The sequence below is a fragment of the Saccopteryx bilineata genome, chromosome 11 (genome assembly GCF_036850765.1).
Source record: "Saccopteryx bilineata isolate mSacBil1 chromosome 11, mSacBil1_pri_phased_curated, whole genome shotgun sequence".
Taxonomy (NCBI): Eukaryota; Metazoa; Chordata; class Mammalia; order Chiroptera; family Emballonuridae; genus Saccopteryx; species Saccopteryx bilineata.
The window spans coordinates 60,711,980-60,729,349 of record NC_089500.1 but is presented as its reverse complement, the minus strand read 5'-3'; the positions used below and the strand labels follow the sequence as shown (position 1 = coordinate 60,729,349).

The 17,370-nt window shown below is 44.9% G+C and overlaps 1 protein-coding gene across 1 annotated transcript in view; it reads left to right on the top strand.

Moving 5' to 3' along the window:
• The first annotated feature begins 740 nt into the window (after nt 1-740).
• AFG3L2 (AFG3 like matrix AAA peptidase subunit 2) overlaps nt 741-17,370 on the top strand; it is a 52,513-nt gene continuing 35,883 nt past the window's right edge. The window contains exons 1-6 of the mRNA XM_066247588.1: nt 741-1,070; nt 8,093-8,192; nt 9,639-9,716; nt 12,440-12,540; nt 12,697-12,849; nt 14,882-14,956. Of these exons, the coding sequence (XP_066103685.1) occupies nt 954-1,070; nt 8,093-8,192; nt 9,639-9,716; nt 12,440-12,540; nt 12,697-12,849; nt 14,882-14,956 (624 nt within the window). The 5' untranslated portion in view covers nt 741-953. The remainder of the gene's footprint in view (nt 1,071-8,092; nt 8,193-9,638; nt 9,717-12,439; nt 12,541-12,696; nt 12,850-14,881; nt 14,957-17,370) is intronic.

Genomic DNA, 17,370 nt, shown 5'->3' with positions numbered 1-17,370 from the left:
GAGAGAGAGAGGGAGAGACAGGGACAAACAGAGAGGAAGGGAGTGAGATGAGGAGCACCAATTCCTCATTGCAACCCCTTAGTTGTTCATTGATTGCCTTCTCATATGTGCCTTGTCCTCCAGGAGAGCTAGTGACCCCTTGCTCAAGCCAGTGACCTTGGGCTCAAGCCAGCGGTCTTTGGGCTCAAGCCAGTGACCACTGGGTCCTGTCTATGCTCCCATGGTCAAGCCAGCGACCTCACGGTCAAGCCGGTGAGCGCGTGCTGAGGCCGGGGACCTCAGGGTCTCGATCCTGGGTCTTCTATATCCCATTCCGACGGTCTATCCACTGCGCCATCTCCTGGTCAAACTTAGGTAAGGTACGCGCTTTGGCACCCCTAGAGCCTAGAACGATACCCACCACTGATTAGGCGCTCAAAATATTTGACGAGGGACCTACTGCCAGAATGAATACCAAAAATGTTGAATGCGGCTTTGCCCTCTACCAGATATCTGCGATCACAGCAACCCCTCCGGCTCCCACCCCGCTGCCCCTGGTCAGCCCCGTTCTCCCCTCCCTCCACGATCCAGCCTTCGGCCCCGCCCCCAGCTCCGCCTTCAAGGCTCCGCCTGCGGCCCCGCCCCCAGCTCTCCCGTCCTTCCGGCTCCGCGTACTATCCCCGGCTCGCCTTCCACGCTGCTTTCCGGAAGCCCCACCTCCAGCCCAGACGGAGCTACGCCGCCGAGCCGCCAGAGCAGCCCAAGACCCTTGGGTCCGCCTTACGGCTGACGTCAGCACGCCGGGCCGGGAAAGCGCGCGTCGAGAGTGTGGGCCCGAGAGCCTACAACTCTGGCTTGTGGTCTCCTGGTTCCGAGCGGACCTCGCTGGCCCGAGACCCCGGTCGCTGTCCTCCCGCCGGCCGCAGAGCCGCGCCTGCGCAGCGCCCCGGGCCCGAGCGGGCGCGCCAGCCGCCATGGCGCACCGCTGCCTGCTGCTGTGGGGCCGGGGCGGCTGCTGGCCCCGCGGCCTGCCCCCGCTACTTGTTCCCCGCGGCGGCATGGTGCCCGACAAACGGTCCTACCTCCGGACGGTAAGTCCTGGGCGCCGTCCTCCCCTGCCCGGCCCTCGGGCCGCTTCCGGGCCCAGAGAGCAGGGCGTCAAGGTCACCGGCTCTGGGCGCGCTCGCGGACCGCCGGGCCTCGGCTTCGGGGAGACCGCGTTCGCCGCCTTCGCGAGCGGGCGCCCGAGGTTCTCGTGGGCACGCTTGGCCTGTCTGGCCCGGGGCATCGAGTTGGACTTTTGAAAACGTTCCTTTCCAGTAGAATCAGATTGTTGGGTCAGGTAACTTCAGTAGGGCGTCTGCTAAGGTTCTCAGACTTCATTCTGGGTGAGCCTGTTTTACGGATGTGACAGCCGAGACCCGAAAAGGATACGGAACCTGCCTGTCACACCTGAGGCGTCGGTTGCCTCTTTACCCGAGATGACACTGCCTGTGCTGTGTGCGCTGTAAATCTGCAGCGTGAGGATGGCAGAGAGAAAGCACAGGTGTGGCGTTAAGCCCCCTGTCCTCGGAGCCTCCATTTTCCCATCTGCCGAGTGGGGCTGGCACGCTGTGTGTGGCACATGTTAACCGGGATTATGGGTAACGTCGCCTCTTCGGAGCAGGCTGGTTTTTGCTGCCTAGGAAGGTCTGTCCTCATTAGGAGGCTGTTTCCCACTTGGTGATAACCCGCAGATACAGGATACTTCACGGGTGGGCAGTGGTGCGAGCTGCGAAGTGATGGCTGAACTGAGGCGGTCGTCTGTCTCCAGTGGCGGTGCCGGTAGCCAGGAGTGTGTCTGCTACTTCAGCGACCCGGTTCTGCTCGGGAGGCCCGCTTTGCGCTGGCTTCCCTAGTGGTCCACCTGTAGAGGCAGCACAGCGGTGGACACAGGACTCTGCTACTTACCAGCCAAAGGCCCTGTTTTATCCTCTCCACTTAAAAGAGGAGATTGGTGGTACTTGTGTGGAGGTAAGAAACGTCCAGGCTTGTGGAGAATTTTATGAGTGTATTTGAACCATACTGATGGCAATGCCAGAAGCAGAACCTCAAATGCTCAGAAGAATGGCAATTTACAGTTTTATTTATTTATTTATTTTTTACATTTAGAATTAAGGAGGGAACTTAAGGAAGAGGACACAAAGGTGGGAGAAAGCAAGGCGGGATTGGATTGTGTCATCTCTTGAGGGCAGTTAGCTTCTGCGGGGTGTGAAGAAGAGGCATTTCAAAGGTATGTTAGACGTAAAGGAGTAGTGGACAGGGCTTGCTTAAGGCAAAGATAAAGCTTTTACTAGAGAAGTTCCATTTCTGGGCTGTGACTGCCCACTCTGGCCTGCCCAGTTAGGAATTGAATGATCAGATCACCTGGTTAGGTTACTTGTTAGATTTACTACAGCTCTCCTTGATCATCCACGCTTGCATTCCTGAGTTTTACTCCTTGAAGCTCCCTCATCAGTCTTATGTTATCTTTTCTGTCCTACTCCGTACAGCCCTGCACTAGGCCTTTCCAGTTTCTGGCATTGCATTCATTTCCCTGTTTTATCTTGCTCCGATTTCTCTCCTTTTGCCCCAAGTGATTATTGGACTCAGACATAAAATGAGCAGGTAGGGTCTGCCTTTTTATTTTGCAGGGTTTTTTTTTTTTTTTGTCAGGAATATTACCTAAAAAGCCTTTGGAGTGACACTCTTATCCAGGGGTCTCAAACTCGTGCATGCGGCCCGCCGAACAATTTTGTGCGGCCCGCACTTCATGGATTAGTCTGCGGGCCGCACAAAATTGTTCGGCGGGCCACGAGTTTGAGACCCCTGCGCTTATCCCTGTGAATCGTTGATGCTGAGGTATAAGGAAGTCCCCTGTGCTGAGAGTGACAGCTGATCATTTGGGGGTCTATAACATACATTCCCTGGTTGTGCTTTGAAGGTCTGGGTAGGGACAAAGGCATTACTGTGCTACTTGCAGGGCAGTCTGATAGAACGGGTTTTCCTTTAGGTTCATGCTGGTATTAAAAGAGCAGGCAGAGTTCTGTTCTCACAGTGAGATTCCTAGAGAAAAGATTTGGATGTGTGAGAGGTCAGTTCTCGGGTATTGTACTCAGAGGGATTATAAGACTGAAGATAAAGCAGATAACAAGTGCTCATATTGTCAGTCATAAAAGCTAATACTCTAAAACGAGGTGTTCTAAACTTCAGTTTTGTGAATTCATATCTTTTATGTCTTTCTTTGTAGGGACTGAATTAGGTATGTAGAGGTGAAAAGCTTCATTGATGGTTCCTTTATAGAAAATGTCAATGTGGCCCTGGCCGGTTAGTGCAGTGGATAGAGCATCTGCCCAGCATGTGGAAGTCTGTGTTTGATCCCCAGTCAGGGCACACATGAGAAGTGACCATCTGTCTCTTTTACCTTCCCTCTCCCCCTTCTCTCTCTCTCCCTCTCTCATATCCAGTGGCTCAGTTGGTTCTAGCATCAGCCCCAGTGCTGAGGATAGCTCCGTTGATTTGATCATTGGACCCAGACAGGGGTTGCCAGGTGGATCTCAGTCGGGGTGTACAGAGGTCTCTCTCCCCTGCTCTCTCTTAAAAAAAAAAAAAAGAGCCTGACCAGGTGGTGGCGCAGTGGATAGAGCATTGGATTGGGATGCAGAGGACCCAGGTTCGAGACCCTGAGGTCGCCAGCTTGAGTGCGGGCTCATCTGGTTTGAGCAAAAAGCCCACCAGCTTGAACCCAAGGTCGCTGGCTCCAGCAAGGGGTTATTCAGTCTGCTGAAGGCCCGCGGTCAAGGCATATATGAGAAAGCAATCAATGAACAACTAAGGTGTTGCAACGCGCAATGAAAAACTAATGATTGATTCTTCTCATCTCTCTCCGTTCCTGTCTGCCTGTCCCTGTCTATCCCTCTCTCTGACTCACTCTCTGTTTCTGTAAAAAATAAATAAATAAAAAGAAAGAAAGAAAGAAAGAAAGGGAAGGGTGGGGAAGAGGAAAAAAGAAAGAAAACAGTGTTGATGTAAAATGCAATCACAGGAATTATTCCTAGAAATTATCCAGTTCAACAGAATTTGAAAGTCGAGCTGAAAAGAGGCTGATTAGTCAACTAATGCTGATGGAGTGCATGCTGTGTTCTATACTTAGCTTTGTGTTGACATAAAGACCTGCTTTACATGGGGATATAAAGAAACTTTGCTCTCAAATAGCTTTCAGAATAATTGGAAATGATCATTTAAATCTAGGTTTTACCATACAATTTTAAAAGTGCTTTCACATGTGTAAATTACATTTGCTCCTTACCGTAGTATCCCTGGGAACTGGACAGGCAGAAGTGTTTTCTCCCATTACAGATGCATAGTTGAGGGTCCTGATACATTGAGAATTGTAAAAAAGCTGTATTTCCAGCTTTAACAAAATAAAAAATTCTCACTCTGTGTGGCTGAACTATATATAATAGGTCCTTCAATTCCCAGGCTAGATGTCACTTTTCTTGTGACATCCCTAGATCCCTTAAACTTGTAACCACTTGTCCTCTCTGCGGCCTCCGTTCCTTACACTTAGAGGTTTTGTATTTTGCATGTATATTAAACCATCTTGTAATTGGTTTGTCCCCAGAACTCTCTTCCTTACACTTCTGAGTTTCTTAGGGTTAGGGCAGGGGTCGGGAACCTTTTTGGCTGAGAGAGCCATGAACGCCACATATTTTAAAATGTAATTCCGTGAGAGTCATACAACGACTGTGTGCCATGAACATGAGCGGTAAGAAATGAATGGCATGCCCTGGCCGGTTGGCTCAGCGGTAGAGCGTCGGCCTAGCGTGCGGAGGACCCGGGTTCGATTCCCGGCCAGGGCACACAGGAGAAGCGCCCATTTGCTTCTCCACCCCTCCGCCGCGCCTTCCTCTCTGTCTCTCTCTTCCCCTCCCGCAGCCAAGGCTCCATTGGAGCAAAGATGGCCCGGGCGCTGGGGATGGCTCTGTGGCCTCTGCCTCAGGCGCTAGAGTGGCTCTGGTCGCAACATGGCGACGCCCAGGATGGGCAGAGCATCGCCCCCTGGTGGGCAGAGCTTTGCCCCTGGTGGGCGTGCCGGGTGGATCCCGGTCGGGCGCATGCGGGAGTCTGTCTGACTGTCTCTCCCTGTTTCCAGCTTCAGAAAAATGCAAAAAAAAAAAAAAAAAGAAATGAATGGCTTGGGGCCCTGGCCGGTTGGCTCAGCGGTAGAGCGTCGGCCTAGCGTGCGGAGGACCTGGGTTCGATTCCCGGCCAGGGCACACAGGAGAAGTGCCCATTTGCTTCTCCACCCCTCCGCCGCGCTTTCCTCTCTGTCTCTCTCTTCCCCTCCCGCAGCCAAGGCTCCATTGGAGCAAAGATGGCCCGGGCGCTGGGGATGGCTCTGTGGCCTCTGCCATAGGCGCTAGAGTGGCTCTGGTCGCAACATGGCGACGCCCAGGAGGGGCAGAGCATCGCCCCTGGTGGGCGTGCGGGGTGGATCCCCGTCGGGCGCATGCGGGAGTCTGTCTGACTGTCTCTCCCTGTTTCCAGCTTCAAAAAAAAAAAAAAAAAAGAAATGAATGGCTTGTAATACATGAGAATGTTTTATATTTTTAACATTTTTTTTATTAAAGATTTGTCTGTGAGCCAGATGCATCCATCAAAAGAGCCACATCTGGCTCGCAAGACATAGGTTCCCGATCCCTGGGTTAGGGACTGTTCTGATGCACCTGTGGACTGACCCCACTGCTTGTCAGCACCTGCCTGGATTAGCTGTTCAGGGAATCAGTGTTACTTGTTGCCTTGTGCATCTTGAATAACAGGTCATTTTAACCTCACCCTTAATAGAGTTGTCATTGGGAAAACCTCTCACTTATGATACATCTGGTTATTTCTTTAAAATTTTTAAATTCTTGGCCTGACCTGTGGTGGCGCAGTGGATAAAGCATCAACCTGGAAACGCTGAGGTTGCTGGTTCAAAACCCTGGGCTTACCTGGTCAAGGCACATATGGGAGTTGATGCTTCCTGCTCCTCCCCCCTTCTCTCTCTCTCTCTCTTTCTCCTCTCTATAATGAATAAATAAAATCTTTAAAAAAAGAAGTCCTCCCAAGCCCAACCTTAAAAAAAATAATAAAAAATAAAAATAAAAATTTTAAATTCTTATTAACTTTAGAGAGAGAGAAGAAGGGGGACAGAAAGAATGAAACATTGATTTGTTGTTCTACCTAATTTGTGCATTCATTGTTGCTTCTTTATGTGCTGCGATGAGAGATTAAACCTGCAACCTTGGTGTATTGGGAAGATGCTCCAGCCATCTGAGCTACCAAGCCAGGGCATGTCGTTATTTCTTAGATCAAGTGTTCCTAGTGGGTGGGGAGGGCCTAACACAACGGAAGCTCCAAATTCTCTCAGACCAGCATTGCTGTCAATCAAGAATAGTATCAGTGTTTCTGTCTATTTTGCTGTGTATTAATTTGAAGTTAAATCAGCTCATTTAAAAAGATTTTAATTACCATTTTTATTCACATATCATAAACTTCATTATTTTAAAGTGTACAATTCAGTGGTTTTTAATATTGTATATTTGCAAACATCAGCATTGTCTTAATTTCAAATATTATATCACCTCCAGAAGAAGTCCTACAATCATTGTCAGTCACTCCCCATTTCCCCAGGCATTCATCCAGCCCAAGGCAGCTACTAATTTACATTCTCTATGGATTTACCTATTCTAGACATTTTATATGAATGGAATCATAATGTGTGACTTTTTGTGTCTGGTTTCTTTAACTTAGCATCATATTTTCGAGGGTTATCTATGTAGTAGCATTTATCAACACTTCATTTCTTTTGATGGCTGAATAATATTGCCTTCTATGAGTATACCACATTTTATCTGTTCATAGTCAGTTGATGGACATTTGGGTTGTTTCCACTTTTTGGTTGTTATGAATAATGCGGTGAACATTCATGTAAAAGGTTTTGTGTGGACATATGTTTTCAGTTTTCTTGAGTAGGAGTGGAATTGCTGGATCATGGGTAACTCTTCAGTTAACGTTTTGAGAATTCCAAACTTTTCCAAAGTGATTGCACTATTTCCCATTCCCACCAGCAGCGTACAAGGATCTCACTTTTCGCCACATCCTCACCAAAACTTGTTATTGTCACTCTTTTTGATTATTGCCACACTAGTAAATGTGAAGCGCGGTTTTCGTAGTTTTCTGATGTTTTATTTTTCTCATTAGACCTGAAAGGGGGCAGATAGTGGTAGATAGTAATACAGATGAACTTCACTGTAAACGTTCTCAGCTGTATTTAAAAGTTTATCCTCCCAAAACTTCTGGTGAATTTTTACTTTGCAAAGGATAAGATTACTTGAACTTTTTCACTGCCAAAATTGGATATATCCCCTTAATGTGCCTTGTCTTTGATTGCTTTTAACTATGCAGATTATACTTTGATTTACTTAGACTGTATTTACATACAACTTTTTAGCAACATGTGTTATTAAAGGAGAGATGGATCTGTAATGGGAGTTAGGTAACCAGGGTTCTCACTAGGATGGCAATATATCAGATATTTTTAACAAATGTAATTAGTGTAAGGATTATCAGTGATGTTGGACCATAACATTCTTATCTTTGAACTAAGGTAAATTTAGTATTATGTTTATAAGCAGCATTGTTCTGTAATTTCAGGTAAAAATAATCTTTCAAATTTTTAAACCTTGAAAATGAATGAGTCAGCATGAAGCAGCAGATTTCTGTGCCCAGTTTGGCTTTTGAATGCTGCAAATTAAGTAAACAATACCAAAGTAGGTGTGTTGGCAGAGAATTGTAGTTGAGCTGCAATTTTTACTTACGTGTAATTCTGAAGTGTTCTTGTTTCCGGATCATAATTTATTTATGTCTTGCTGGATAGAGTGGCAGAGTGCCAGACAACCCTGGTTCTGGAGAGAGCTCTTTCTGTGCTAGTCTATAACCACCTGTGGAAAGGAGAAACATTTCATCTACTTTATGGTATTAGGGAAATGACGCTCTTTTTAAAAATTCTTATTTTAATATAACTTATGCTTTTATTTGTGTTATGTTGCAGCTTTATTGCTATGCTACGACTCAAACGACGACCAGAAAAAACTCTCTTTTGGCAGATATAATTGCTGCTTATCGAAGATTCTGTTCTCGACCTCCGAAAGGTAAACACTTAGATGTGACTATAATGTTCTCCCATCCTGTTAAAGAGCCATGCATCAGTAGGTGTTTACAAAGCAGGTGCATAGGTGGTATTTTAGGTTGTCTCCTTCTGTGACCCACCCCTGCTTCCTCCTGTCTGATTGCAGTGATGAAAATGTCACCTTCATATGTGATACTGTATAAGTAATGAAATTGGCATGCAAATGAAACATAATTTTACCCCAAATTGTGAACTGTATTAGACTTATTTTTTCCTACATAAGAAATGTTACATTTTTAGCTATGCTTTATTTATTTATTTATTTAGCTTGAGAGAGAGACAGGAAGGGAAAGAGATAAGTAGCATCAACTTGTAGTTGTGTCGCTTTAGTTGTTCATTGACTCCTTCTCATATGTGCCTTGACCAGGAGTCTCAAGCTGAGCCAGTGACCTTGGGCTTCAAGCCAGCAACCTTTGGCTCAAGCTGGTGAGCCTGTGCTCAAGCCAGATGAGCCCATGCTCAACTGTTACCTTCAGGGTTTCAAACCCGGGTCTTCACTGTCCCAAGTTGACACACTATCCACTATGCCACCACCAGTCAGGTTTAGCTTATGCTTTTTAATGATGTATCAGTTGCTTTAAAAATGAACACATGGCCTGACCAGGCAGTGGCGCAGTGGATAGAGTGTCGGACTGGGATGCGGAGGACCCAGGTTCAAGACCCCGAGGTCACCAGCTTGAGCGTGGGCTCATCTGGTTTGAGCAAAGCTCACCAGCTTGGACCCAAGGTCACTGGCTTGAGCAAGGGGTTACTCAGTCTGCTGTAGCCCCATGGTCAAGGCACATATGAGAAAGCAATCAATGAACAACCAAGGTGTCGCAACGAAAAACTGATGATTGATGCTTCTCATCTCCATTCCTGTCTGTCTGTCCCTATCTATCCCTGTCTCTGACTCTCACTCTGTCTCTGTTAAAAAAATAAAAATAAAAATGAACACATGGCCCTGGCCAGTGGCTCAGTAGATAGAGCATCAGCCCATCTTATGGATGTCTCAGGTTGGACTCCTGGTCAGGGTACACAGAGAAGCAACCATCTGCTTTTCTCCCTCTCCCCCTCTCCCCCTCTCCCTTCTCTCTCTTTCCCCTCCCACAGTGGCTTGATTGGTCCAAACGTTGGCTCTGAGCACTGAGGATAGCTCAATAAGTCCTAGCACGTCAGCCCCAGGTGCTAAAAATAGCTTGGTTGATTCAAGCATCTTCTATAGATGGGGTTGCCAGCTGGATCCCCCAGTCAAGGCACATATGAGAAGCAATCAGTGAACAACTAAAATGATACATATCACTTAGGAGATAATGCTTCTAATCTTTCTCCTTTCCTGCCCACCCCTTCCCCATTAAAAAACAAACAGGTACATAAAACCTGATGACTTTTAATTTGAGGATATGTCTTTTTTACCCTTTTCTAACAGGATTTGAAAAATACTTTCCTAATGGAAAAAATGGAAGAAAAGCTAGTGAACCTAAAGAAGTTACGGGGGGAAAAAAAGGTATACTTTAAAAAGATTATGTTTGAACTTACATTTTCCCCTAACACAGGGATAGTCAACCTTTTTATACTTACTACCCACTTTTGTATCTCTGTTAGTAGTAAAATTTTCTAAATGCCCATTGGTTCCACAGTAATAGTGATTTGTAAAGTAGGGAAGCAACTTTAGTTTATAAAATTTATTAAGCAGAGTTAAAGCATATAATAATAATTACTTACCAAGTACTTTATGTTGGATTTTCGCTGAGTTTGGCAAAATAATCTTTATAAAACAACTTACTATAGTTAAATCTATCTTTTTCTTTATACTTTGGTTGCTCCGCTACCGCCCATCGTGAAAGCTGGAACGCCCACTAGTGCGCGGTAGGGACCAGGTTGACTACCACTGCTCTAACACATGATATTGGGATAGTTTTTATTGAACAAAGAGTGTTATATTAAGATAGTACTGAAACTCATAGGTTATAAGTACATGCAACAGACTCAATATCTTATTTTACCTTTAGTTTTCTCTTTATATTTTTTTGTCATTTTTCAAGTTGATTGAAGATCACCTTAGAGATGTCAGTCATATTTAACTGCTTATTTAATGAATATATGTCACATAATATTGTGTCAATGAGAAAAATCTTAGAAACCTAATCCATGCAGTTTATATGACCCATAATGTGGTATGGGGCATTTTTTCTGCTTGTTCTTCAGAGCCTTGAGGGATTCAGAGAGGGTTTCTTAGAGCTGGCTGGTGGCAGAACCAGGCGGGCTCTGAGCCTCCTCCACTTGACACATTTAGCACATGCCTGGTACGTGCTGACATTTAATTGGCATTCTTTCTTATTAGGGAAATGTAAGGAAAAATATAATCCCTTGTTTAAATGAACTTGGATTTAGTTGGAGAGACAAATACATGCTCAAAGAATTCAAGGAGCCTGACCAGGTGGTGGCGCAGTGGATAAAGCGTTGGACTAGGATGCGGAGGACCCAGGTTCGAGACCCCAAGGTCGCCAGTTTGAGCACGGGCTCATCTCGCTTGAGCAAAAGCTCACCAATACCCAAGGTCGCTGGCTCGAGCAAGGGGTTACTCAGTCTGCTGAAGGCCCACGGTCAAGGCACATATGGGAAAGCAATCAATGAACAACTAAGGTGTCGCAACGAAAAACTAATGATTGATGCTTCTCATCTCTCCCCGTTCCTGTCTGTCCCTATCTGACTCTCTATCTCTGTAAAAAAAAAAAAAAAAAAAAAAAAAAGAATTAAAGGAGTGAAAGCAAGGCCAGGGGAGAAGGGAAGGAGAAGCTCTTGTGTGGGCTGGAACATAGGTAACACAGGCGATTTCGGCAGTGCTGCCTGGGCATGGTAGATAGTCTTCTAATCTTGGTTTGGGGGTGGATTAATGATAATAGGTCCAAGTTTTTTGTTTTTGTTTTTTCCAAAAAAATTTTTTTTTAAGTTTAATAGGTCTAAGTTATAAACACAACCTGTTGGGAACCTTTTGCATATGTTGCTTTGCCCCAGAGTAGTGTGGAATATTTATACACGTGCTTACTCTGCTTTCCAGCCCTGTGCCTCGTGCAAGAGGGCTTGTCTCTCAGACCTTGCCTCACTTAAGATGGGTGTGTAAGCTCTGGATATGCCTCACAGAGGGGTGGGAGTGTCAGGAAGCCCCGGTGGCAAGTAGCCACTAGGGGTGACTGGGTGCTGCAGTCTGCTGTCCTCACAGCAGAGGGGTGCTTCATTACATCGGAGTGACATTTGTGGGTCTTGAAGAAGATAGAAAAGTAGGAAGAAAATGAGGGTGTCAATGACTGGGTTAGTTTCCTGCAGCTGTCATAACAAAGGACCACAAATGGGTATGGTAAGCAACAAATGTATAGCTCACAACCCTGGAGAATGCAAGTCATAAATCAACATGTCGTCGTCATGGTTGGGTCCTTCTGAGGGTCACAAGGGAAGCATCTGCTCCAGGCCTTTCTCCTTTGTTTGTGGGTGGCTGTCTTCTCTGTGTCTCTTCATGTGGCCTTTTCTCTCTGTGTGTCTGTGTCCCGAGTCCCTCTTTTTGTGAAGCACCGGTTATGTTGGTTAGGACCTCCCACATGACCTCATTTAACTTGATTATTTCTGTAAAGACCCTGTCTCCAAATATGATCACTGGGAGGTTAGGACTCGAACATAGGAATTGGGGGGGGGAGAGGGGTGCACAGTTTAGCCCATAACAGTGATTAATTTTAGATTCTTGCAAGTTCATTTTATGTGGCTGGGGTTTTTTTAAGCTAATTATTAGACTCATGTCTTTCCTACAGAGGAAACTGTTAGTAGTGTTTGCTTCACGGTAGTGGGAGAACAGAGCACTTTTTACCTTCAAGGGGGAACTCAGGAATTCACTTTCTGCCTTCACGCTGTCACTTACCGTCACTTAACACTAACAAATTATTCAGCAAGTCATTTAAGCTATAATTTCTCCATCTGTAAAATGAAAGTACTTTGGGTTATGGGATAATTGTGCAGATTTCATGAGATGATGTATGTAAAGCACTGACAGATCTCCTTAAATGTTAACTCTTTGTATTAGTCTCATCTGCCTTCATAGTACTTTATTAGGAACAGATCAGTTGCCACAATCTTATTTTGCAACACATCTTTTTCTAACTATTAATGGGAACATTGTTGAGATGTGGAGAGACATAAGAGCCTGCTCTGCTATTGTGTGTGCTCTTTGTTCATGAACAGAGTCAAAGTCTGCTTCTTCGCGGCCTTCTGGAGGAGCTGGTGGCGGTGGAAAACGTGGTGGCAAGAAAGATGATTCTCACTGGTGGTCCAGGTTTCAGAAGGTTTGATTCTAAACTGTGTGTTCATTTTAAGAATCCTGGGTGGTTCCAGGAAAGTTGGGAGGCATTAATGGCACTGGGAGAGAGTTGTGCCCAACATAACATAGATCACATTGTGACATTTCATTCTTCACAGAAATTGTCTTTTTCTTTGCCCAGGGTGACTTTCCATGGGATGACAAGGAATTCAGGATGCACTTTCTCTGGACTGCTCTGTTTTGGGGTGGAGTCATGTTTTACTTCCTGTTCAGGAGCTCTGGAAGAGAAATCACATGGAAGGACTTTGTCAATAACTATCTTTCTAAAGGCGTAGTAAGTATTTTATGGGATTGGTAGCTATTATGATTAAAAAATGGTAAAATTCAGTAGATTTGACCAATAAAGTGACAGTTGACAAGTTAGCCAAGCTTGTCCATTGTAAAGTTACTATTTTCGAATTTGATTTTTTAATGCTGAAAAGTACTACAACCCCAAAATCTGCTTGTTTTCACCCAGCAATCCCCACGTTACCTACCACAAAATCCTTATGTTTCATTTCACAAGAGAGCCTAGTTTTGGAAGCACTGCTCCCAGCTCCTGCTCCGGCAGCCCTCTGCCTGCTTGCATCGTTTGCTCACGTGCCTTCACTGTCTATCCCTGCGGTCGTGTGCCAGTCTCTCGTGGCACATCCACATCTGTACTGCTTGTATCTCCTGTGGGCTTGGAACTGCTGAGGAGCCACTCGGAGTGTGTAGAGTGAGACCGGGTGGGCTCTGCACGCTGCTCAGGAGCCTTTGTCAGCCAGCTGGGTCTTCATCCACTAAGACCCTATTGCAGTAGTTTTAAGATGCTTCTGATTTTAAGACACATTATTTTGTGTGTTACTAAGAAAAGCCTCCAACGAAGCTGAAATACCATCATTTGTGAAGTGTGTTATAGCTTCTGAGATACTAAAACATGAAAAATGTCCCATTTTAGAGTTGATGAAATATAAGAGAACCAGGATTATTAGGCCTGTTTTGTGACCTTGGGGAAAATATTGAACCTCTCAATACTGGGTTTTTCATCAATCAAATGGATAAAATAAAGTTATTCATACTATTAATGTTTAAGGAATCTAAAATTATTTTTAAAGGTTGTACAGTAAGGTGAGGACGGAAAAAATGAAAATGATTACTCAGATTTTTGGAGCAAATGTTTCTTTCTCTCATGAAAGTGATGATATTACATCTGTAATTTCCAGGCTGTGGGGAGCCTGCTTTTGTGTGGAGGGGCTGCAGCTGTCCTTCTAAGGGTGGTGACAGGCCTCGAGGGTTCTCCGTAGCCGCTCTGACGTGTTTTGTGGGCCCAGTCCACCGTGGCTGTCATGGCTTTATGGGGTAGAGTCCGTCAGATGCTCCTTTCCAGAAGGACTGCCTTTAGGAACAGCCAGTCCCTGGTTCCAGCTCCTCCTGGAACTTGCTGGCTCCCTCACTGGCCAGTTTGACTCGTACCTTCCAGACTTCCTGCCTGGACAGACTTCATCACAGCAGGAAGCGAGCTCGTGCTCTGAGTCAGCCAGAGGCTGTGGGATGAGATTAAGAGTATTCTTGAGAGTCTCATATAATTAGGAGGTTACAGAAAAACAAGTTTTGACCATTTTATACCCACAGAGTGGCAAAAACGAATAAGTCCTATAATTGCAAGTGGGATGCAGAGTAGTAGGCGTATTTTCCTAGGGTGTGTGAATTGGAGAGCAATTTGGCACCATCCAGTAAAATTGAAGACATTTGTGCCCTGCAACACAGCCTTCCTAATCTATCTACAAGTGCACATCCCAGAGAAACTTTTGAAGATGTGCCCAGAAAGGTCTGTGCAGGAATGTTGACAGCAGCATTGGTTGTGATAGTGAGCCTCTGAAACAGCGTAAATGTCTGCTAACAGGAGAATGGGAAGTAGCTTGAGGTATGCTCATAGAAGGACTGCTCCACGGGACTGACATGTCAGCATGATGAACCTCACGGGTACAACGACAGGAAGAAAGAGCCTTGCAGAAGCATACATACCAAATGAGATCATTTTTCAAGTTTGCAAACAGGCAGAAGTGAATATGTGTTTAGAGTTACTTTTGTGTGGGGCACAAGTGCTTTGGGACGATCAGTAGTGCAGAGTGGCCATCCCTGGGGAGGAGAGGGAGGCTGGTGGCTTCAACGGGGTTTGTGATGTTTTATTTCTCAAGCCAGAGTGGGGGGAACATGGGCCATCTTTATGTTACTTATTATTATTCTTTGTATGTCTAAAACATCACATGCATTTTAAATGATTTAAAAGAATATTTCAGGTCTTTTCTTTAAATTTATGTTTGTTTAACTTTTTAAAATTCCAGGTAGACAGACTGGAAGTTGTCAACAAGCGATTTGTTCGAGTGACTTTTACACCAGGAAAAACTCCTGTTGATGGGGTAAATGGTTTTATTAATTGATGTGAATTAGCTGTTAACTTTTCTTTTAAGTGAAATGAGGGGAGATAGAAAGACTCCCTCATGCCACATGCACACCAACCAGGATCTCCCTTAGAGCTGAAAAGCAGACTGGCTCACAGTGCAGAGCATTGTGCACTGGACAAGCTGGAGTACTTGTCACCGCCGTAGGTGATCATGCACATGTTGTGTGCATAATTGTAATTCAAGCATTGGGTCTGTGGGCTTGGTTTGGTCTTACTAATAATTTTGGCCGTACATTTAGGAAACATTGAGTAAAATTCCAGTTTTTTTTATTCCAATATCTATGATTTTTTAAGACTAAGAAAACAATTGTTTTAATATCATTCTTTTTTTTTTTTTTTTTTTCTTTTTTCATTATTTTTAAATTTATTCATTTTTAGAGAGGAGAGAGAGAGAGAAAGAGGAGAAAGAGACAGAGAGAGAGAAGGGGGGAGGAGCAGGAAGCATCAACTCCCATATGTGCCTTGACCAGGCAAGCCCAGGGTTTCGAACCGGCGACCTCAGCATTTTCAGGTCGACACTTTATCCACTGCGCCACCACAGGTCAGGCAGAAAACAATTGTTTTAGAAAAATGTTAAAATCTTAATTGCTTGTCTTGAGACAGCTTTTTTCAAATTGGCTTAAGAAGCATTCGGCTCTATATCTCCCAACCGTTTTGTGATATTATATTGTTATAATTTCAGTTTCTTTCCCAGTTTCTAAAATAATTTACATTTCTTGTCTACCCATTTGAACACTATTGTAGAGCCCCGGACTGGCTGTAGGGATCAGTGGGGGAGGGGAAGTGAGGGGCAGGTGCAGTTCCCAGGCTGAGGCCCTTTCCTCCCTGGGCCTACCCCACCCTCCTGCCTGACCCGGGTCCCTCAGCATCTTGCAGTCTGGCCATCCTCTCCCAGGGCCAGACCTCTCTCCAGCTGCTTCCCTCCCCTCATAGGATGATTTTGTGTAACCATTTCCTAGTCATCCTGCCTGGATGAGGCAACATTTTAAGGCAGTGGTTCTCAACCTTTCTAACGCCGTGACCCCGCAATACAGTTCCTCATGTTGCGGTGACCCCAAACCAAAAAATAATTTTGGTGGCTACTTCATAACTGTAATTTTGCTACAGTTATGATTCGGAATGTAAATACCTGATGTGCATTATGTATTTTCCGATGGCTTTAGGCAACCCCGCTGAGGTCGCGACCCACAGGTTGAGAACTGCTGTTTTAAGGGAAACTAGAGCTGATGGGGACCATTTCTCTGTCTAATAAACATTGGTAAATATTGAATATCTGTGATATCAAATGACTTTAGTATTTTAGGAAAGTTATTTTGTCTTAATTTTTTCCCATTCTTTTCACCTTATAATGAAATGTTCATTGATAAATATGTTACATTTTTTCTCCCTTAGAACCATCCACCAGACTTCTAGTGCTGGGAATTAAATTGGAACTTGTTTCAAGAGGCCAGTTTGCAGTGTATATAGATCAATATTGTTGAAATTATGCACACACTGAGTAATTTTGCTTCGGTAATGATACTAGGGGAATAATTAAGGATGCATGTAGAGATGTCTATACAGGGTTGTCCTCCAAAACATTGTGGGTTTTTTTGTTTTTTGTTTTGTTTTTTTTTAAGGTTAAGATGGTCGAGTTTATTTATTTTTTACAGAGACAGAGAGTGAGTCAGAGAGAGAGACAGACAGGGACAGACAGACAGGAATGGAGAGAGATGAGAAGCATCAATCATTAGTTTGTCATTGCGTGTTGCAACACCTTAGTTGTTCATTGATTGCTTTCTCATATGTGCCTTGACCGCGGGCCTTGAGCAGACCGAGTAACCCCTTGCTGGAGCCAGCGACCCTGGGTCCAAGCTGGTGAGCTTTTTGCTCAAACCAGATGAGCCTGCGCTCAAGCTGGTGACCACGGGGTCTCGAACCTGGGTCCTCTGCATCCCAGTCTGATGCTCTATCCACTGCGCCACCGCCTGGTCAGGCCAAAACATTGTTTATGGAGCAAAAAATTAGAGAAATGTCCCCATTAGGCTCCTCATTTCCTGCGCCTCCCCCTGCTGGAGCCATGGCTCTCAGGGCCGTGCTTTTCCCAGAGTTCTACATTTAGTATTAGCAGGCACAAGTATTTACGTATTTAAATTTATACCGTTTTATTATAAATTATATTTCTTTCTCCTTCATATTACAGTTAAGGTTATATATTGATTTCTTTCCAAACTTGTGCATGCATTTCAATACTGTAAAGGACTTCTATGAAGTCTTGAAGGAGTGGCATCAGAATTGCTAATAGTGTTTATCTGCGGGTGTTGAGGTGACAGATGCTTTGTGTTTTCTTAGTTTTCAATGGAGCACGTGTGTTGCCTGCATGGCAGGCTG